Genomic DNA, 24042 nt, shown 5'->3' on the forward strand with positions numbered 1-24042 from the left:
GAGGACTAACAGTGAGCATCTGAGTAAGTACCTCCAAGTCAGGGAGATGGTGAGAAACGGGGCGTTTCAACTGAGGAAAGGAGAACCATCAGCACCTCACCCTGAGCCTTTCAAACTCAGCCCGAGGCCCTCTCTTTCCCTAAGGCTGACAGTGACGACAGCAACTGTGTCCCTAGAGTTCCAGAGGGTGCTCACTGGGCAGGATGGCAACAGTGACTCTGAAAGAAGGAGAGGAACGTTCAAATGATGCCAAGAATCTCATGGAGGTTTGATGGACAACTAGCTGACTCCTCTCTTGAGACAGAATTATGTATCTTAATTAAAAAAAAAAAAACTGCTTTAATGGTAGCTCTATCAGGAGCTAGTTGTGCAAGTTGTAAAGTTCTGTCTCACCATCATATTTTAAGTCAAGGTGGCTAACAGTTCTACGCTTATGAGGCCCTACTCTCCAAAAAGGAGTGGGGGCCCCTTAGGCTAACAAGGTTGTAAGGATGTCATTTAGGGACTCAAGCCATCTCTAGACATAAGGTCCACATCGTCCAGGGACTGTAAGAAGTAAGGAAGAAAGATCTATGACACTGAGTTAGTGCAGTTACTTGGCAGCCTGTCGACGTGCAAACCTTCTAACCAACAGTTCCCTTTGGTGGGAACTAGGAGTTACGAAGCCAGACCAGATATTCTACAACAGTGAAGGAGTTCTGATTTGTAAATCATCTGCTACTTTTTCTCCTGTCCATCACCTGACTTCATTGCTAAACCGAACAAAGAGCAGCAGAGAGGATGAGAGAGAGCCGGCTAGGCCACACTGTCACCTAACAGTTGACTACGTATCTCTACCTGAAACTTAAGAAAATCCAAACATATGGACAAGATATTTGAGATGATAGTTCACATAACACACAAATATCATTTTTCAGAAGTTTTCTTGAAAGTGCAAACATTTTTTGTGGGGGCAAAAAAAGGATGCACAAAAAAAAAAAAAAAAAAAAAACAAACTTAACACAGATTCCAGACTTATTTTCCATTGTCACCACGTGCTGTTTACACTAGTCTGCTCGGCACTTCTCAAACTTTCCCGACTCTTCTGGTCAAGACATACCAATTCTTAAAGCCCCATGTGTTTTCTCATCTGTCAAGATTCACCCCATTCTTCAGTGACCGATCTTAAACGCTAACCCTTCAGAGAAATCTTCCACTGTCTAACTCTACTTACTGAAGTGACCACTCAGCCTTACTCATGAAGCCCTTTCAATTAATGCCTCTCACATTCTACTTAATCCTATTACATGTCTGTCTAGTCTTCCTTTTTATGGGCAATATCCATTCCCTTTTTATACACCTGCCCCTAAATGTCTTATATTTTAAATAAACATTTTAAACCTACATATACATTATCTCACATATATCTCACTCACCCTGTACCTTTTACTACTCTGGGTAAATTACTCATCATCTCTCTAAACCTTGGCTTTCTCACCCATAGACAGGAAAATTAACTGTATGTATCTCACAAAGTCATGAGGCTCTAATGAGATAATGCATGTAAAGGAGCCATAAAGCTTCTATCTTACTACTGCTATTACCACTGCCATATGATTACTTTATAGAGCTATGTATTAAAACATTTTATAAAACTGACATCAAATTATACATAGGACGCACGGGAAATTTGTTGCTGCTTTGATCATGAAAAGGAACATGTTTTTGGTTTCTTTTACTCTATGTCATATAGAAACAGGAAATAAACAGGCACCTCCAATTTCAGTTTGACATCTTCTTTTGTCTTCGAAATGTAGTCTAAACTAGAGATGGCTGACTCCACTCCACTGCAATACTGCCCATAAATAACCAACCTGAAAGGGAAGAAGAGAGAGGAAGAAATCTGTAGGACAAAAAGGCAAGAATAAAGTGGAAGAGGAAAGAGGTAGAATTTTCAATCTATTTAAACCCATGTTAGGAATAATCAGTAAATCTGGCTCGTCCTGCCCCTCTCCCTATCTCAGTCACCCCGGGCAATTTACTCATTTCTTTTTAACACACATCATACATACAGTCGTGGAATGAGGGTCACTCATACTTATGGTATTAAAGACGACTGTTTTTTTACTTCTAAATTTGAACAGGACTGATTCCACATACAACTTTACAGCAGGTAGATGTTACAAACTGGCGTAATGACTGTTAATACTGTTTGATACAACATATACACCAAAAACAAAATAAAACATCTGTTTAACTTCCTATTAGAGATCAACTTCTTCACTGTTTACGCTCACTCAGGAGCAGTTTTATCTTCTGCTGCGATTTCACTGTAGTCACTACTTAAACTCCACTCGTTAATAAACCTCCTAGTCCTTCCAACTTTTTAATTAAGAAAAATACATTATCTGGAAAGTGGGACTGAGAAGCCTGCGCTGGGCTGGACAGAAGGTAACTCGTATTGCACGGGGTCGGCGTCTGCTTCAGGAAGGGCATCTCTGGAGTAAGACCGGCTTTGATTTTCGCAGAGCCTGGCTGATTTAGTGTTTCTCTTAACTCTGCTGGGCTGGGGGGTTGGGGGGGTGGGGGTGGGAGGGAACTACTACGTTAATGTTTATCTAATGTTGATGCAAAGCAATTCATTAGCCACTTTTTAGAACTAGACTACGGCGCTTCATTTTAAGAGAGAGAACTGCCTTTTAAGCAAATTCCTTGGTTACTTCTAATTCATATGAGTTGTTCAGAAGATTTTTTTTTTTCAAACTCAGAAAGGGAAACTGATTTTGGCTGTGAATCTAATGCTCCAAAATAGAGAATTATAAAATATTAGAGTTGGAAAAAGCAGCAGGTACCAGCTAATCCAGCCCTAACATTTACAGGTGGAAAAAAGGAGGCTCAGAGTTAAAAACGCCTTCCTGGAGACTCCAGGACTCCAGGGTGACAGTTCTGTACAAAATCCTGCACCTTCTGACTTTCAGCGCAAAAGCCTGAAACCTTTTTTTTTTCTTGATACACATATAGACTTCAACTATCGCCTTGAGATTAATTGTGCCATGTTCTAATTACTACCCAGGTAGGATCTTAATAAACTGTAGTAAGAGCCAGTTTTGTGCAATTGTAATACTAACCCTCACTGTAATTACAAACAAATAGCCACAAAATCTGAAATCCAAAAGTTACCTCTCCTTGTAGTTAATGAAGACTTGATACAAGTTCTGGTCATTTTTATTTACAATGGAATCATGAATCTCTTGCATTAGGTTTCGGTGAACTTTCACAAGTTCCTGAGAAAAGAAAACAATGGCAAAGGAAATTAGGAATCAGAACCAAAAAAAACAAAAATCACCTGGGGCCCAGCATTCCTAGCACTGCTAGATATTCAAGGATATGCCGAATTCCCTCAATATATACACGTGCTACCATCAGTAAAAGGGGGGAAAGGGGGAGGGAGAGAGGAAGATAAGAGGAGAGGGAGGGGAGGAAGGAGGAGGGGGCGGAGAGAGGAAGACAGGCCACGTGCATGGGAAATAGCATTTTCAGATCCAACTTGAAATGTCAGTGTCCTGTGGAAAAAGAAATTATCTCACTAGTTATTAAAGGGTAATTTATTCCTTGTATAAAAATATGTACAGTTCATTTTCATTTTATAATCACTTTAAATTTTTAAATAAAACCATCCAAGTGCTTAATGCTGTATTGACAGGATAAAGTAATGATTCCTGTCCTTGGGACATAAAAACGCAGATTTGTACTCTGGTCAATTAGTGGTGTCCTGGAGCTAAGCTAACAATAATCAGACTAAATTACTCGAAACCAGACAACTAATGGCACAAATAAGCAGCAAATAAATTGTAGCAGGCAGTGCACCGGGGCAACTCAAAAGTCACAATTTCCCATTTTTCCTGATAAGCAAGTAATTTCCAGTGAGATGGTAAATACGCATCACAGCCAAGAAATGAGGAGATTTGAGTCAAGGTGCCATTTCTCCCTCCATCCCTTCCCGTGTACCCTGGAGCACACACTGACATCTCTGCGTGCCTTTCCTCGGTAGGCAGGAGTGAAACATGAATGTGTTGGCTCTGTTGCTATTTTTTTTGAGGAACGTGGAAAAGCCCCAAGAATAAGGACTGTCAAGTGGGTCCTAAGCTACAGCGAGCCTACTTAGATGGCTCAAGAGCCTCCTCTTCTTAGAATGTGTGGTTTGTTTTATGCTAAATGTTCGTTTGATATTGTGACCTTCCTCTTCCTTCACAGAAATCAGTAAGAAAGTCTTCCTTTGGCCAAAATCAGGAACAAGGACAGCATGCCACAGCTAACTGCCTGGTGCACAGCAACACTAAATCTAAAAGAATCAAAACTGATACAAGCCAGCCTGTACATGAACGCTTATATACTGTCTATAAAAGCTGTATGTTAAAACAAAGCCTGTTCTGGAGGTCTAAGAACGTTGAGTCTTGCCTAGCAAGACCTCACAGGGTTTACCACTGGCTTGCTTCTCTGCTTCTGGGTAAGTATCCTTCTAGGGTTGTCAGATAATTGTACAGTATCCTGAAATCTGAAATGCTTACATAAATGTGAAGAAAAGCTCCTCACATCTTACCATTAAAATGGACTGTTAAATCCTAAGGAAACAGTGTATTTCAGAAATGGGAGTTTAGGCTGACACATCTGGAAACGGAAAACATCACAAAGCAGAGGTAAAGGAAGTGCAGGAATGGCGGGAAGTGGATGGAGCCGGATGGAGCCAGGACAGTGTCTGCAAGAAGGGGTCCGGGGGCTGGAGGAACATGAGAGCAGGGAGTGGGGCAGAAGGGGACGGCCACAAGGTGAAGAGACAGTAACAGCAGGGATTAACTGAGACACCGTGTCATGATGAGCAGTGCAGGGTAACACATGAATCTTATCCATCTGTGTTCAGCATACACCCTGGCGGACTTTTGGCTGACAATATGACATATCAGTTACTTCCAGAATAGAATAAGACTATAAGAACTCAGGAGGCAAAAAAATAATAATAATAATAATTGGGTCAAAATTGTTAAAGAAAACAGGAGAATGTTAAAATGGGGAGTCAAGAAGAAAATGAGGATTTTATAGAATGTCAGCTCGCGCATTTTTACTTACAGGAATGTTGATGAACACTGAATCAAATTCTGCTGCTGTCAGAAATCTTTTTAACGGTGCCATGAAATACTACCAGAGAGAAGAGAGAAGAATCATTAAGCACAACTTATCCTAATGTATGTGACAGTTTTCACCAGCAAGCAATAAATATTTATGGAGAGTTAACTGTTTATCAATATTATGAATACTGAGAAAAAAGAACTACCGTGAAGGTATTATACTTGAACAGAAATATAAAGACATAAATAGTTAATACATTTTAAGTACAAATAAAAGATCTGGGCTACAACTGCTTCTGAAAGTAAGGGGGGAAAAAAGAGAGGGAGAGAGAACACCATTAGCTGAACTGGAAAAAATGGTAATGTTTTGGAGATGTATTTGAGGGTTAAGACAAAACATCCCTCATATGCTTTGTGGAGATTCTAGATCCCTGAGCTCAATAATCTGCTTATGCAATTTATGGGTCATTCCCCTTCATCCCTTGAGAACTGCAGCTCCTGGCCGGCTGCATCTCTTCCCATTATTCCTCCCACCCTCATTTTCGGCCATCTCAGCACCTGTGCCGATGATCCCTCCAGTAGCCTGGCCTCTCAGTTCCTTGAACTCCAATAATCTGTGTCCCATCCTAGCTCAGCTGCTCCCATGGTCACATCCCAAGACCCTGCCAGCACCGACACCTGCAAAGGCTCCACAGCACCAGTGTTGACCTCTGCCCTCCCACCTTTCCAGCTCATTCCTTCAAGGACTTCTTCAACCCCACTGGGTCTGCCAGTCCACTGACCAGCCCACGTCCCCCATGTCCTCACCTCCTTTCTCACCCAGTTCACACCCTACGGGCATCATCAGAATCCCTTCCCTGCATATACCCTGATCCTCTCCTCTTCCACTGAGGAAAAATGAACACCCTGGGTTACACCCAGCTTGCTATATATTTTGCCTCTGTACCTAAAAAGTTAAACAGGAACTATACTGATGTTCTTATTTAAAATATAACCGCAAAGCCCAACTAAGTCCGCAGTCCTACATCATCGCAGCACATTTACTCTCTCGTTCTCCTGAACAAGTCTTCCACACCTTCACCTCTTTTTTTTAAACTCCCAAAAGGTTCTCCTAGTTCCCATTTTCTTAACCTGCAAATGTGGAGGGCAGCAGAGGTGGCCTCACACCTCCATCAACAGTCACTCCCTTGGTGATCCCATCAAGGGCCACGGCCTTAAACACCACCCCAGGGCAACAATGGCCCAATCTGTATGTTGAGTCACCCCTTCCTCTTGATGTCAGACTCTTCTCTCTCACTTCCTCCTCAACGCATCCCCAGGGAAGCTAACAGGTATTGCAAATTTACTGGGTCCTGATAGACTGGTGGTTCCCAAACCTGTCCTTCCCCATCTCAGTCCTCATCCTGACCATCCACACAGTTACTCATGCTAAAACCCTAGCATTCTTGATTGCTCTTTTCCACACCTCCTTTACCTAATTTATCATAAATTCCACTCAGCTCTACTTTCAAAATTTATTTGGCATCTGGACACTCCCTACCACCTCTACCAATACCACCATTTTCTGTCAACTTAATTACTGCAATATCCTTCTCACTTTTTTCCAGTTTCCTCCCCTGCCTGACAAGAGTCAGAAAGAGCTGTTAAAAACTTACATTCGATCATACCACATCTACTCAAACTGCTCCAGCTCTGAGCCAGATGCTCTGTGTGCCCCTCTGTGACCCAGGGGCTCACCACCCCTCTGATCTCACTGCTCCCTTCACTCATTCTGCTTCGGCCACCTGGACTCCTGCTGTTCCCGGAAGCACACTGAACACCGTCCCATCTGAGGGCCTGTCCCCCGCGGACTGTCAGCTCTGGCCACCACGTGGCTTGCTCCCTCAATTCACTCAGCTGTCTGCTTAGATAGGATCTGATCAAAGAGGCCGTCCATTACCACTCTGCACAGGATAATACCAGCCTCCCCCATCACCTTCTATCCCCTTCCTCTGCCTTGTTTTTCTTCAGAGGACTTACCACCACCTGGCATATTATTTACTTAAATTATAAACCCTCCCACAAGAGAGAAGGTGTCATGAAAATCAGAGTTCTGTCATGTTTACTGCTATATCCTCAGTCTCTAGAATAGTACCATTTAGGTACTGAGAAATCAATAAACAGTTGTGGGATGAATAAATCTGCTTTGAGATCTTTAAACCCGAAGTTCTACAGACAATCACAACACACAGACACAGCAGAACGACCTTGAGCCCAATACATTAATTATACAAGGTGGTATCTGACCATCAAGAATGACACCCGATGACTTACTTTTTCTATTGACTCCAATGTTTCTGTATATTTTTCCTCCGTCTGCTTAATTTCTGCTAGGCAGCAACTTCGTATATCATTTTCTGGACATTTCTGCAATTAGAATTTTCAAATTTAAATTATTTAACCAAATTCATGTATTAACACTCTGGCTGAAGCTAGAAATCAAAATTATTGATTTTTCTAAGCATTCCATTCTAATAAAACACATAACTGAAAGATATATTTAACTGTGTTTGTAAAGTATGTTTGCTTTTTAAAGAAATTTGAACAATGAAAATGAAAAAGTTTTAGATAATCAAAAATAAACTTTTGAGTCTAGGGACACTCTTTAAATTGAAACGTCTATTTTATTATAAATGTTACTGAATGTGGAAACATCAGGAATGGTGTTTAATATCACTTTCTTAGTGCACAGCATCCTCTACAAGTGCTGTAGAAACAGCTGCAAAAACAATAAAAGGATATTTGGTAAGTAAAAACCTTAAAATAGTTTTTCAAGAGTTAACATCTTGGTGTTTGGCTCTTTTACTACGAGTTTCAGACTGAAGGCAGAGGGACACAGCATGAAGACCAAAGGTTCTGGGATCAGTCAGAATTGGGCTCCAGGCCCAGTTTTACTGTTATTAGCTTGTTATGTGTCTTAGTTTTCTCATCTATAAAATAGAATTACAGTCCCCAGCCCAAGGAGCTGTAAATGAGATGACCCATGTAGAGGCTTAACACCCTGAGGAGTCCACAGGAAGGGCCCCGGGCACGAATCTATCATCACCGTTAACCCAGCACCACACAAGCGCCATCAGCTGAGGGACGACCGACCCCGGGAAGGACGATACAGCATCTGCTGGTGCTCAAAGCAGTTTAAAGGAGGTCCAGATGATACTCTGTCACCTCACTCTTAAAACGCTGCCAGGGGCGTCCCGTCAGCTCGTGCGCCGGGTTAAAGCGTACATCATGGCATTTCAAACACAGGCCAGGACACCTGTTTCCATCCCACAGAAGCTACCTCCCTGTCTGGGCCCCTGACAACCTGCCAGGCTTTTATTAAATGTAAGCAGACAAAGATGCTGAGTGGACTCACCAGAGCACGGGAGGAGCCTCAACTACCACTCAGCAGATGTAGAAAGCTTTTCATATTTAAAAAAAAAAAAAACAACTATGCTAAGCAACTCATCTTTTTTTTTTTTTTCCATTTCAAATTACAGAAATTGAGAAAATCATTCAAAGTAATTCTGAATGTTTTAGATACTTTAGCGGCAGACAAAGCTTTGTGGGCTCACATTGACTATGGTGACATGTGAAACTAAGTTTATAATATAGTATAAAGGCTAGGAGACCTACAATGAAACGAAAGGAGAAGTATCTCCTATCAACCCCTAACAAAGAGAAATACGATTTAACATATATTTTATGCTACATCAAATTTAAAGTAGATTTACCTGCTTTGGTAAAAGAGATTTCCCTTCATAACAATGCAATTTCACAATTACCCCGAAATTATGTTCTATTGCCACTCTGCCATTATTTAGGGGGTGACATGTCACTTACTCAGATTCGGCTCTCTTACTAGTAAAATGAAACGATTAGACCAGAGACCCCCTATGGTTGTTCTGAACTATAAAATGCCACGTTCCTATGTCTCCAGATGCAGTAACGAGCCATGGTTACATAGTTATGAGCAAGGAAAGATAAAAAAGCAAACAAACAAAAAACTACCCCAGCAGAAGTTACATAAGTAATGATATTCATTAGCCCTTCAAATAGTCACTTTCCTAAAAAATACTCAGAGTAACGTAAAAAGCAGGCAAGTGAGAGGCCTACGGGCGGCTGTGCTTCCTCTGCCTTCATCAGGTCCTCGTACACCTCACCACCTTCGTCCTCCCCGTACACACAGTCGTACAGGCCCTCTTCGTCCTCCGCACGGGTTTCACTGCAACAGAGGGGATAACGCGAATGTCATTTTCTGCCACGCAATAAATTCGATGGTGAGAAACAGCTGGCTGGATTTCGGTAGAAAATCCAGGGAGGAAATCACATAGAAAGAGTGGAAAGAGTCAAAGGCTTCCTTCACAGCTCTGCCCCTCCTACTAAGAACAAGGACAAATGACAGCAGAACCCCCGGGGCCCGCAGGGACAGCCAGCATTCACTGGGCACCACGATCGTCTCACCCAGGTCGCCTGGGCCCAGCTCTGGCTGTGTTACCAGGGAGGCACTATTCCTTGACCAGTTCTAGAGATGAGGACTTGGGGAGGACAAAAGGGTCTCTGACCTGCCCAGGATAACACAGCCAGGCAAACGGCGGAGCCAGGATTTAAACCCCCCATCTGTCTTATGCTCTGAGCACCTTCACGGCTGTTATCATGCTGCCCCCCATTTTCCCTTTGTCAAGGCCTCCATTTCATCATCTGCCTTAAAGGGTGTAACACGGAGAAGACAGGGGAGTTGGGGAGGATCTAATATGTTATGAACAGTCTTTTTTAAAGCATCAGTTTCTGCAGGGTTGTAATTTTCAGTATCCAGGGCAGTGGTTTTCAAGGCCACTCAGAGGGTCCCCACAGGTCCCCTTTCAGCCAGTTTCTGCTTTTACTTGTTTTATTCGTATTTTGTTTCAAGAAATGGTCCCCAGGCTGCAAGTCATTTTTAAAAGCCATTTAAATTCTTCTGCGGGTCTCCTGGCGGTGGGAAATAATCCCTATTTCTTAAAACGTCCACGAGCACTTACAGAGTGACAGACAGATGTGTCTGTCCTAAACCCTTCATGTGTGATTGTAAACCTAGTCAGTCAAAGGAGAAACAGCTGCTTCCACTCGTCACCATTCTGTTCCTGCTCCTTAAGTTTCTCCCTGCAGCTCAAGAGTCCTACAAATAAATAGCTTCCATTAACTAATTACATCAAATACCTAAGATTAGTACATTTAGATGCGTTAGAAGGAAGCAGTAACATCTCCCTGAAAAAAAAACTCAACTCCTTCAACACCGCCAACTCTTATTATTTCTTTTGGGCCCATGTGGACAGAACATTATAAATCGGTACAGACAAAAATGAAAACACTGCAACTGTAAGTGTCATTCTGCAACGTGGAGCATCTTTCAAAGAAGGTGCGATCACAAGGTTGCCTGTGTTTGTCGTGAAGCATTATCTAGAGGTCCCTGACAGCAACGAACTTCCAAAAGGAAGGAAGGTGCCTTGAGGTACCTGGTGGTAAGAGAAGTCTTGCGAGAACTCTGCTCTGGGAAGGAAATCATCCCAGGATTGCCCGCCCACCCACCACCTAGTGTTGACTAAGACTGTGCGGAGTGCAGGACCTGTGAGTGCCAGCAGTGCAGGGGTGAAGTCCCAGGACCCTCCCAGGGGCCAGCGTGGAGAACAGCACATCAACACATCATTCTACACGCGCAGAGGACAGAGCGAGAGGAGCTCCGACGAATGAAGTCAGGGGAGCCTTCACAGCCTGGATCTTGAATGTCTTCACTAATTTAGTCAATGAATATTTGCTTAGTCAATGCTATGTTCCAGGAGACAGAGCTGCAGAAGAGGCCGACAGTTTCCACCCTCGGGGGTGACACACTGAATGAGAAGACAGACGGGAAGAGCACCGAGACAATGGACGTGAACAGTGCAAAGGCAGAGCAGTGCTCAAGGTCCACAGCGTGAGGGGGCGTCCCATCCAGCGTGCCCAGTGCAGGGTCCACAGCATGAAGTGGGGTGTCCCGTCCAGCGTGCCCAGCGCAGGGTCCACAGCATGAAGCGGGGCATCCCGTCCAGCATGCCCAGTACAGGGTCCACAGCACGAAGAGGGGCGTCCCGTCCAGCGTGCCCAGTGCAGGGTCCACAGCACGAAGTGGGGCGTCCCGTCCAGCATGCCCAGGTGAGTCAGGTGAGCCCCAGGGGAAGAGCTGAACCAAACTGAGAAGGGCCTTGCACTCTGTGAGCTCGGCCTTACCTGAGCATCTGGGGACCACGGGGCATTTAGAGGGGTGGGGTGAAGGGTCAAGAAGACAGGCAGGGAGGATCAGAAAGCCAAGAAAGGAGATACTGTGGGGAGAGGTCACGAGCGCCGTAACTCGGGAAAAGGCAGATGTGGCGAGAAACAGAGACTTTGGAGGCTGTCAGGTAGAGCCAACCAGACCTGGGGACCAAGCAGGACGGGGAGAACCAGGGACAGTGAAAGACTTTCTACTTAGGAAAACTGGGGAGATGGTGAGTCACACTGGCATCTCCAGTTTCCACACTGAGGGGCTTAGGCAGGCAGCCCAGCCTGAGAGCACGGGGTGGGGGCAGTTAAACTGGTTCGAGCACTTTCTGTAACTCAGCAAAGGACAGGAAAGTCTGATGAGTTCAGAAGGAAAGCAGGCTGTGAAATCCACTTCTTTGGCATTCTTAACCCCAGCTCTCCTGCCTCTGACCCTCCAACCGCCGCCCCTAACCAAAAAAAAACCAAAACAAAAACCAAAACAAAATAAAAACAAAACCAAAAAAACCCAAAATAACTACCAAGCAAAAACTCCATCATCTTGCTTAAGTCTCTCTCTCTATCCCTCTCTTTTTTTTTTTAATTTATTTTTTATTTTTTGCTATTTCCCATGAGGGTGGGGAGAGGAGCACATGGATAAATGCAGATTTTTCTCTGAGAACTACAGGAGTGACACACGTGCACACACACACTGAGACTGGGCTAAAACAGTTCGGGTTTTGTTGTTCAGTCCCATACCAAAGCTGTTTTTCTCACCAACAGTTCGGTCAATAAATTCTGATTTGCATAAAGTGAACAAGTGGGGAGGAAAGAAGGACCTGTGATTCTTCAAGATGGTCAATAAATCAACAGCAGCCTGTATTAATTATCCAGTGTCCAGGCCGCCTGTATACAGTCATGTGTGACCCCTTAGCATACACCTTGGAGGAGCGAGGACCCTGCACAGCTCAGCCGTCTCACACGCCCCCCACGCCGTCCTGCGTCTGCCTCTCTCCACGCGAGGGGAGAACGACTCCCTCTGCAGTGGGGAGCAGACCAGTGCGTGTCCTGGGGGCTTCCCTTCAGGCTATTCACCCCCAGAGGTTAGTGTGAACTAGATGAGCCCCTGGAGATCATAACAAAGCTAAGGCTGAACATCAAGCCATCACAGCAAACTCAAAAGCAAGCCTTCGCAGGAAACGCACGGCATTTGGACCTCCCACCACCAGATGGCGAGCTGGAGCAGACGTGCCTCCCAGAGCCCGAGCTGCAACTCGGAGCAGCCAGCCTGGGGGCCCAAGTCTTCTCCAGACACACCTCCTCACAGGATCTATCCTGGCATCATGAGAATGACTATAAAAACTAGTAGGCGTTAAGTGACCACTGGTGGGGGTTAAGAAAGAGCGTCATTACAGCACTGGAAATAATAGATTCTTTCTAATACTTTGAAGAATTTGATTATACTGCCAGTAACCTCACAGTCACTTTATGACGACTGTAGCCAATTCAATGAGACAGCCAGCAACTCCACTGCTTAAGATTAGTGAGTTCTTGGAGAATTTGAGAAGAGATAAGAAGACATTCTTACTATACATATAAAACACAAGACTTCGAAGCCCACCCAATGCAGCCGCCTCGGGCACGAGCTGCCGGTCACCCCCGTGGTCCTGTCACGATGCTCTCCGACCGCAAGTCCTTGGAGGGGCAAGTCAGGTGCTTCTGGGAGTCAGTGCGGTGCGTACTTTAGAATAGGAGCTGCCTGGGTTCAAGTCCAAAGACGACTATTCACTAGCGATATGATCTTCAGCAAGTTACTTTGCTTTTCAAGATTCAGTTTTCTCTCGTGTAAATGCGGTGATAGCAGTGACGACCTCATAACATGAGAGGGCGGGTGGAACAGGGTTAGCGCAGAAACGTGCATTCAGTCAGTCCCCAGGGACTGACAGAGGTCTTATGACAGAGCGCCCCCCTGAAGCATCATGCCTGCAAAAGAGCAGGTGCTTAACGCAGCTCTGGTCTATTTATTCAGAAAATAGGCAATACTGAGGACCTACTAGACGTTGAAGTTCTAGGAAGATAGCCAAGAACAAGGTAAAGACCTTGACCTCACGTAGTTGACCTTCTAATAAGGAGACAGACAATAAAGGAAGGACACCGAGACTGCCTCAGACAGAGGTGAGCGCCAAAGAAACACAGAGCAAGGGCAGGGGGGCGCCAATCTTAGACAGGGTCGTCCAGAAGGCCTCGCAGGGAGGGACAGCTAAGCAAAGACTTGAATGCTGAGGGGTCAGCCACGCAGGCAGAGAACACCAAGCGTGAAAGTCCTAGAGCAAGAACAAGCTCCGTGCGCTGGGGCATTAGGACGGATAAGTGGATGAATTTCCACAGGATCTGAATCTCTCCTGGAGCATAATCTATGTCTTATTACAATTCTTTGCAAACATACCCGATCTTTTGACACTGGTTCCTTGAGGAGTAAGGATCAGGTTTTATATTTATTTGTAATCTGCACAAGTCACTCAATCAGCATAAGATAATCAGCTGCAAGGACCTTCAGCCTCTCCTGACTATTCAACGATAAAGCCCCAAAGGATCCTCTGTTTAGAATCAACACTGTCTAATACAGCATCCCTGAATGACTCCAGCCCAGGCTAACCTCGCCCTTCCTCAGCAGTGCCGTCAGTCCTGCTATAAGCCCGGCGGCAGATTCCACTTCTCTCTTTGTTTCTTGCTTGCCTGATTGCAGGCTTATCTACCACCTCTACTACGCCTTTGAGAAACTTCCAAATGGTACTTCACTGCCGTTTGTTTCTTGACTCTCCAGAGAGACTTGCACAAGGCAGGACACACAGTGGGAATTAAAGGCCCTTTGGAGCACATTTTCTTGTGACCCTTCCCATCAGGAGTTTGAGGTTAATTCTTACGTGTCTTAATCACTAAGCCACTTTCCCCCTTCAGAGAGCTATCTTAACACCTCTGGTTAAAATCCACAGAGGATGCAGAAATCGGCAGTAGTGCGATGTGGCAGAAAATGCTCAACGTACTCTATCAGGTCAGGCAGGCCTTTGTAGACGTCGTCATCGTTAACGCTTTCTTCCGTTGGGAAGGGCCTGGGAGGGAGGGGAACAAAAAAGGTGAATAAGCAACAAGCAGGCTGGGCGTTAACCTCTCACTAAATGTACAAGTTCAGCTGCTGCCAAGCGCTCGGTTCAGTCACCACATTTAACACGACATCCGTCCGGGCTTCTCCCACAGGGCCTGCCCCATGGCTGTGTCTGGGGTCCCCCAGGGAGGCCGTGGTACGTGCCACCCCAATCACCTGCAGCAATCAGCGTGGGTGGCTGCAGTCCTGTGAGCAGTTGTGGACATGCTAATGGGCTCACCTGGTCCCCCACCGGCCACACACCTGCAGGCTCCCCAGTTTACAGAACAGGGGGCCGTGCGGCCCTTGCCTGCAGCAATCGTGACTTTTCCCTTATGGAATCTGATCTGATTGACAAATTATCTGGTGACAATCATCCTAGCATGACTTGGTTCCCTAGTGTAGATGAAAATGAGGAGACAAAAATGCCATGTCCTCTATGTGTGACCACTGCCCCAATACACTTCTCTACTCAGACTATAAGCCATGTAAGTTGCATTTTCTATTTTCATCGACTGGACAAATGAGTCAAACAGGCCACAGGGAGAGTGCACTGTTTTCTTTGTCCCCTGGTCAAAGGAAATTACTAATTTATTCCCTATTCCTAGCCATTGGTTTCTTGCTTTGCCCCATGCTATGAACTTTATTTGTAACACCAACATAATGCCCTAATTTATGTCTAATAAAATCACAGTAATTATACTCTAGTACCAAAAGTTTTACCCTTTCTTTATACGCAGACAATATGTCATAGGTTTCATAAAAACAAGAAGATCCATTCAAATAGCACATAAACACTAAATAATTACTAAATAATTATACTTAGTATATTGAAATACTTTCACAATCATTTATGGATTAACTTACTACTTAAGGCATCTGAGGAACACCCAGTTTTCAAATAAATTAAAATGTGTGAGAAATGCCCGTTTCAAAATCTTGTTTTAAATAAATTTTGAAGCATTTTATTATACTCCTATACAAGTCCAGTGTAGAAAAAATTTAAAATATAAATAAGAAAAATTGGAAAGGAAAAAACCCTTCTAACATATATCCTTTCAGAATCAACAATATATACTTTAAAAAATCATGCTATTTCAAAATGTGCTGTTTGTATGTAACATAAAATATATGTTGACGCGGAAAGATAATCATGTACTGAAGAGAAAACCACAAGGCGTGGAACATTCATCCAAGCCTACAGACTACTTCTGTAGGAAGCTGCCTAAGTCATGGCCCATTTCTGAGAAAGGGTCTGTAGGGTGCCCTCCCCCAGGTCCCCGTGCTTTGTACCCAGGGACGGGGCTGCCCCGCCACTGCTGATCAGTCAGTCCTGTGAGACATGCCTGGATCCTTTCTTTCAGAATCTGAATGTGAGATGGACACAGAAAAATGGAAGCAACAGAAGAGACACAGGTCATAGGGAACCATAATGGCTGAAGACTGAATTATGGAACCCCGAGAAAACCAGGTGAAAGATGAGACCCATTCTATCTCCACGTGGTCTGGCTGCGTGGCTGCTGAGACTTTCTGTATTTCTAACGGTACTAATAATGCAGCTTTCTGACTGATCCGACTTGACAATGCAGTATTTTAAGCAGAAAAGGCTTACACAACATCTACACCTACGCTTCTGCGCTTCCTGACTGCATAATGCTTCAGTGCACGGAGAGGGAATAATTTGTTTAACCAATTTACAGTTGGCCAGCAGGGTTTGGACTGCACAGATCAGCTTAAATGTGGGGTTTTTTCATCAGTAAATACTACGATACTACACAATCCGTGGTTGGTTGGAGCCACGGATGCGGAGGAACCGAGGATGCAAAGGGCCGACTCTAAGTTACACTCGAATTTTTGACTGTGTAGACGGTCGATGCCCCAACCTCCACGTTGTTCAAAGGTCAGCTGTACTTTCAAGTTTTTCATTTGGTGCCAAGCTTTCAATACACATCTTTGTACACATATTTCATACTTGTCTGGTTATTTCTTAAACTCCTAAAAGCTGTGACTTACTGTTATGGCCTACAGGATATAAATATGCAACAATATCTTTTAAAATATTTAAGTAAGCATTTATGTTTATCTTGATGAATCACGTGTATAGTAATGTTAGAGGAAGTAAAAGAAAAAAAAAAACTATCAGTGACAGTCACCAGTGAATTGAGAACAATTTTTAGCCAACGCATCTTATTCAGGTCTATGAATAAATTCTTACTTGCTCAATAAATTTCAGACGTGTCCTGGGCCCTTATATACCAGGCACTCTGCATGAATGGGACTCGGTCCCCGTATGCACACTGCTTTACAAGAAGTAACCATTCGATAAATAATCATTTCATGGAACTGAGTGGGACCCATGACCCACCGAGAAACTAGCTTACCTGATTCCCGTGGCCAACGCTATAGGAGTGCGAGAAAGTCGTGATAATGTTTCTATTACCTGAAAAAGAGGAAAGTATTCACTGGACGTGTATTTCAGAAAAAAAAAAAAACATTTTTCTGGAAAAAGGAGTTTTACAATCTCCTATTAACAATGGCAGCAGAAATGTAAACAAAGTGCGGAAGGGGAAGAGCTGTAACTGAAAAGGATAAAAACCTGGGTTATAATTTTGCCCCTTTCTTTCACTTTATGACTCTAAGCAGGGCACCAACCATCTGGTTTGCAGTTTCTGGATCAGTAAAAGCAAGGAGTTAGACAGGGTCATCCTAAAGGTCTCACATCTCCACTCCTACACGATGAATGATAAAGCTGCACTGTCCAAAACCACAGCCACTAGCCACACGAGGCTACTTAAATTAATAAAAAGTTTACAAACAAAAAATTAAGTTTCTAAGTTGTGCTAGCCACATTTCAAGTGCTCGGTTGCCACGTGTGGCTAGTGGCTATGGTACTGGACTGCACGGACCCCAAACATTTCTGTTATCACAGAAAGTTCTACCGGTCAGCACTGCTGTACAGCAAAGTGGTCTGAAGGATGGGCTCTCGAGCCGAACCACGTGGGTTCTGATCCTGACTTCGCCATTTATTCGCCGTATTACCTCAGGCCAACTATTTAACTCCTCTGGGTTTCCGTTTTCTCATCCAGATACTGCCTATAATAATTAAGTTAGATTATTCATCATCAGTAGATTGTTATAAGAATTAAAAATGCATGTAAAGTGTTTAAATGGTAGCTGTTCTTTATAATTGCCAACTCTGAGAAAATTGCCGTGTTCTGAGTATTTTCAGAAACAGAATTTCCTAAATTACCCTTGATTATCTGTATCTGTCTCAAAAATTCTTCTTGAAGATCTTCAGTACCTAGCCCTCAGGGCACCCTGCGGCAGCTTTACCGTCAGTAGCTAGCAAAGGTACTGGTACCCAACAGCATCTCTTTCAAAGACTTAGTGAGGAAGCCAGTGAGCTTCAGTGTTTTTTCACATGAAGCCTGTTTCTATGATAATAGATATAATTTGTCCTAATTCTCTAAGTAAACTTTAAAGAGGTTCTACTGAATAGAATAAGAATTTTTAAAAAAGGTAAAATTCTCTCCCTGGGTTGAGACAATCTTCGAATTCTTCAGTTCAAAGACGGAAACACAAAAAGAAAAGTCGCCAGCACCCTGCAGGAGTCCCGTACGGGTATTAGCCACACACGACTTACTTATCACTGACCTCAGGAGGTGGTATGTTGTGTGCTTACAAACCCTTCACTCTGAAATGAGACACCCGGATGAGCTAAGCGCACCTTTACCAGCCTCTATGCAATGTGGTTAAATAACCGCCACCTACCTGCCTCACGGAGTCACAGAAAAAATTAAATAAGATAATCCTCATGAAACGCTTCACTCAATAAATATGAGCTTTATTATTATATAAAATTATTATTATATACAAACAAAATTTCATTGAAAGCCTTTATGCAATTTCTTCCTGGTTAACCTTGTTGAAGAGCAAGAAATGACCACCGAGATAAAACTTGATACCGATTAATTTCCATAATAAAGATAAAGCATCTTCAGCGAGTCTGTAGATTCAAAGATCACGAATGGACAAATAATAAATGCATCACAATAAACAGATTCAACATAAAAAATAATCATTTGCTAAATTTCTAAAAATAGGTACTCCTGAGTGAAATCTCTAGCTATTGGGGAGATCCCAGAATAATCTGTGGAGTCGTGTTTAGACTGTAAACTGTTGAATTTTAGCCTCAGCCTTATCCTGGGGTGGCACTTTTCTAAAGTCATGGGATGAAGTCAGCTTCTAGTTCTTTTTTCACCGTGGTCCCACAGTGTCACTACTCAATAACAAGAGAAACAGCAACAGCATTAGCATCGTTATGTATTTTACTATCGCTACTATTTACTTTAACCCAAGTTGAAACACCAGAACTATTCACAAGCCGTCCCCCGCTCCACGTGAGAATGTGTGGTTTGATTGTTTTCATACAATTGTCCACCAGAGGGAGCCAGATGACAGTCTATTATATCACTCCTGCATTGACTTTTTTTTTTTTACTGTGGTATATATATATTTAACTTTTTTATTGATTTATAATCATTTTACAATGTTGTGTCAAATCCCAGTGTAGAGCACAATTTTTCAGTTATACATGAACATATATATATTCATTGTCACATTCTGCACTGACTCTTAAGTACAAACATTTCTGAACATCAACAAGCTGAAACCAATTCCTATTATTTACTTAACAAAATATTTATCTAAGTAAATATTTAAATATTAATAAAATATATGTAAAATATTTATTTTGTTAAGTAAATCAATGATAGAAAAATAACATAAAATACAAATTCAGTGGACGAGACAGAAGGATAATGTGTAGCATGTCATAAACTGAATCTGCCTGAGGACCATCACTCCTTGTGCCTGTCTTTTTGTACATCAAGTCCGTCCATTAACTCTAAGTTTAGCCAAAGCAAATAAAGACTGTTTGGTCAACGCAGTGTTTTTAGAACAGTGTGTATTCTACAAAGGTGGAGGGTGTCCGCATTTAGAAGGGATAGGTACACAAATTAACACCACAGTCTCAAGTCCTCTGTGTGAAGAATGACCTGCCATTCGAAACGTCCATTCAAGAGTGTATTTACAAAAGAAAATATCCCCAAGGGCAGGAGGAAGGCTATTTGCCTTGAAATGTCTTCATTTCTAAACTGTTGCCCCAAATAATATGAAATATGGATATTAACTCCCAGAGAGGGGAATAACTAGTTAGAATATTTGCAAGTTAATAGGCTGACAACCAGCTACTAAATCCACATCATGGATTTTCTTTACCTACATTCATCCTTTGTTTGGTAAGAGTGGCCTTTGTAACGAAATAAAAAAAAATTCCAGATCTCATGAGTAAGAGTTACCATAGGAGGAGGGTGGGAGAGGTGGGCAGGGCTCCCTTGTGCTTGCTTGAGAAGGGGGGCTACCCCTCAGAATCTATGAAGGATCATTGGCCAAGTTTAAGGAAGACAGTAGGGCCCAAACTGCATTTTTAGAAGATCACTCAGCAAAGTGAAGGGCAGACCAGAGCAGAAGAATGTGGGAGACAGACGGGGGCCAGGAGACCCACCAGGGGGTTTCTCAATCATCCAGGTGAGAAACGAGAGGTCTGAACTCAGACAGCAGGTGTAGAGCCAGGGGAGAGATGGAAATGTGAGCAGCACTTAGCAACAGTGGCTGCTGCTCTGTGGAGGCTGAGGCAGGAGGAAGAACCCAGGAGAACCTGGACCAGCTGTTACAGCATGGAGGGCCGGCTCACCGCCACCCACCGGGGAGGCTCCAGATGCTCCAAGCAAGAAGTTCTCATTCTCTCATGTCCATCCTGAACTCGGCCAGGCTGGTCCCTACACAGAGCCTTCTCTGACCATCTCCCACCTCCAGTCTGGGTCCTCTGTGTCCCCACAGGACCTTGGACCTAACTCCACACTAACACTGATTCCCTTATTTAAATATGTATTTGCTTTTTAAAATATTTCGAGGGTGTGGAGAAAAGTGAACCCTCCTACACTGCTGGTGGGAACGTAGTTTGGTGCAGCCACTGTGGAAAACAGTAATGGAGACTCCTCAACTGAAAACAGACTTACCATATGATCCAGCAATCCCACTCCTGGGCACATATCTGGAGGGAATTCTAATTAGAAAAGACACATGCACCCCAATGTTCACAGCAGCACTGTACACAATAGCCAAGACATGGAAGCAACCTAAATGTCCCTCAACAGATGACTGGATAAAGAAGTTGTGGTATATTTATACAATGGAATACTATTCTGTCATAAAAAAGAATAAAATAATGCCATTTACAGCAACATGGATGGACCTGGAGGTCATCATTCTAAGTGAAGTAAGCCAGAGAGAGAGAAAAATACCATATGATATCACTTATATCTGGGATCTTAAAAAAAAAAAAAAAAAGGAAGAAATAAAAAAGAGGACACTAATGAACTCATCTACAAAAGAAATAGACTTGCAGACATAGTAAACAATCTTATGGTTCCCAGGGAAAGGGGGTGGGAAAGGACAAATTTGGGAGTTTGAGATTTGCAAATGTTAACCAATATATATAAAAATAGATTAAAAAAAACTATTATCTTCTGTATAGTACAGGGAACTATATTCAATATCTCATAATAACCTTTAATAAAAAAGAATATGAAAATGAATACATGTATGTATATGCATAACTGGGACATTATGCTGTACACCAGAAATTGACACACTGTCATTGACTATACTTTAAAAAAAATTAGAATTCAATGATTTCAAGAAAAAAAATATTTCAAAAGGACTCATGTTTGTCTATTGAAATAATACAGTAATACATAAAAGAAGTCCCCTACACCACTCACACCTTCTGTCTAAAGGAGACTAGAGCTACGAGTCTGGTATGACTCTCGGCAGAATCTTATTTATTTTTCTTATTATTTTACATAATGTGTTTCTATTATACAGATTTTCCTACGACATGCTTTCGTCATTTAACACTATATCACAGAGAGCAGTACCAACACATATAGATCCACTTTATTCGTTTTGATGATGTGTAACATTCTGGTGTAAGTATACAGAACGTAAGGATTTAACCATTCTCTGGCCAGTGACCTTTTTCAACATTTTGCTACTACGCTTCAATTACCATCCTTGACAAGGATTTATTCAGTTGCGTGCAGGTATTTCTCTAGGAAAGATTCCTAAAGGAGAGGACTAGGTCAAAAGGTATAACCATTGTTCTTCAAAAAATCTGCACAAATTCACACACCCCTGGAGAGTGAGACCATACCACGGAGAAGCCCTTATAAACCTTAAGCATTAAGTATCAGGAAGAGTTGCTTACTCCTCAAATCCAGAGACACAGTGGCACCACCGCCATCAAAGCTGCCCCCCCAATGATCATTTTTATTTAGTTTGAGCTCTATTTTGACCACCCCCATTAGTCAGTTTAAAAGCCATGAAATAAAATCAGTTTGCAAAAACGGGATGGCAATATTGTACACTAATAAAGCCATCCATTTTAACTATGCTCCTCATGGGACCTTCGGGGGAATTCTCACTCTGCTGATCCAGCACGTTTGCGCTGCTGACAGTGTCAACTGTAAGGAACACAAGTCATCTGTGCAGAAGCGGTGTCACGCGGCTCCTTCCGAGGCCCGCGGTTAACGAGGCCGTGGACACAGGGAAGAACCGGGGGGGACCACGGGGACCACACACAGGCCTGCCGAGCGGTGCTCACCAACTGGATTTATCTCCTCGAGCTCTCTGTTCCGAAGTTTTCTCTCCTAGCCCTCTCCCTGCCCCAGTGGGAAGGCTATTAAGATTCCTGAACAGGGAGCTGGATTCCGGGGAAGGGACCCTCCCAGGAGGTGGGCTCTGCAAGGGGAATCAGGGGGCGGCGGGCGTGCGCCCCGAGTGCCGGACAAGCCGGGCGGCTGGAGAAGGGTCAGCAGCACCGCGGCATGAAGTGACCGTGCAGCCAGGGTGGCGATGCCACCACACCCGGGTTCCTGCAGGTAAGTGTCCTGTGACGTCAGGGAAGAAAAACGCAGGCCCCGGAGGACACGGTTGGGAGTGTGGACCTGGAAGGGCTGGGCTGAGTAATTCAGACAGAAGGACAGGCAGGGAGACTAGACGGGGTGCAAGCCAGGGCAGCCAGAGACCTGGAATGACCCAGGGACCCGACTCGCTGACAGTGAGGCCTCATTCTAAACCCAGCCAGATGGTGAGCTTCAGACGAACAATCCGTCTCACCTTCTCTCTCCTAGGAAATCGACAGAACTCATTATCTTAATTTTCTCTGCAATTCTTATTTCACACAGTAAATTATCCCATTAGGATACACTGCAGCTTGGCGTCATTTTTAGCAGCGTGTTTAGATCTTTCCTAAAAATACCTGGTTGGTGCTTTGAATACTGTAGGATGGTGCTGAAAAAAAACCCTCGCATTTCTCTGGGAAAAGCAAAGCAGTACAAAGTCTTTGAGCAAAACATTACTTCCGTATCAGGAAGATTGTGAACCCTGAGAAAGAAATCTCCATTGTTCAAAAGTGTAGAGTGCCTATTTGGGTTTCAGTGGTCCAAATTACAGTTTGTACAGGCCTTGATACAGATCAGAAATGCAAGAATTAGTCTATGTGAATAATTTTGAGACTTCTAAAGTAAAACTCTGTAGAGAAAAAGAACCTCTCTTTAGGAAAGTCAGATGCTAGACTGGTTAGGAGTGCAAGCTTAAGAATCAGATATTCTGGCTTCAAATTCCAGCTGCCGCTCTCACTAGCTGGGAGACCACGGAAGAATGTCTCATACTTCTGTTCCCTAATGCCTAATACTTTTATCATTGGTAGATTTGGTCTTTGCGAAGCACTTCAGAAAATAAAATGTGATATCTACCTCAAGTCATCATAGGAGACAAAAGAAAGCTTCCCAATGGCTGTGAATACATCTAATAAATTATGCTGTGAATTCACATGAACAAAGCACATGATGGCCAGTGTCTGTTAACAGCCACCAACAGATGCTTAGCTGTCTAATTATAACATCATATTTTCAAAAAATGAAGACTGTAGATGGTAAACGTTTTTCTTCTATTTACTATCCATTTTCTGCTTCTGTGTAATTAAGGTTTAATCCAAATAAATAAAAATATGCCCTCCTGTTATACAAAAGTATGTCACAGAGAGCAGAAAAGAGAAGAAAGAATAGACAATGATGGGCATTCATCCTGCTCCCAAAATTAAGATCCCCAATATGAAGCAGGGACAGAGGAGATGTTTGCCATGGGGAGGGGGTTTGGCAAAACAGCAGAAGCCAACTGAATTTGACCTTGCTAATGGGAACTTTAGTGAAATAAAACAAAACAAACAAACAAATATTCCATGCCTAGTCGGCTCGTGAAGACAACACTAGTAAGGACCAGAATTACATACAGCTCGTGTAGAATTAAAAGAACTCAAAGAAGTGACAGCACAAAGGGCTGGGCTTCAGGAGACACCTCCTCCAAACCTCCATCACCTCCACACCTCACTGCCTCAAATAAATACAA

At 43.3% G+C, this 24042-nt stretch overlaps 1 protein-coding gene across 2 annotated transcripts in view; it reads right to left on the reverse strand.

The window, feature by feature from the left end:
* Window positions 1–24042, reverse strand: part of VAV3 (vav guanine nucleotide exchange factor 3) — a 358235-nt gene that overhangs the window by 170098 nt on the left and 164095 nt on the right. For both annotated transcript variants that reach the window (XM_064488784.1, XM_031457711.2), the window contains exons 3-9: window positions 16893–16951; window positions 14414–14479; window positions 9237–9345; window positions 7416–7508; window positions 5104–5172; window positions 3160–3263; window positions 1754–1853 (exon numbers count right to left, since the gene is read on the reverse strand). In XM_064488784.1, the coding sequence (XP_064344854.1) occupies window positions 1754–1853; window positions 3160–3263; window positions 5104–5172; window positions 7416–7508; window positions 9237–9345; window positions 14414–14479; window positions 16893–16951 (600 nt within the window). The remainder of the gene's footprint in view (window positions 1–1753; window positions 1854–3159; window positions 3264–5103; window positions 5173–7415; window positions 7509–9236; window positions 9346–14413; window positions 14480–16892; window positions 16952–24042) is intronic.

Source organism: Camelus dromedarius, chromosome 9 (genome assembly GCF_036321535.1).
Source record: "Camelus dromedarius isolate mCamDro1 chromosome 9, mCamDro1.pat, whole genome shotgun sequence".
NCBI classification, from domain to species: Eukaryota; Metazoa; Chordata; class Mammalia; order Artiodactyla; family Camelidae; genus Camelus; species Camelus dromedarius.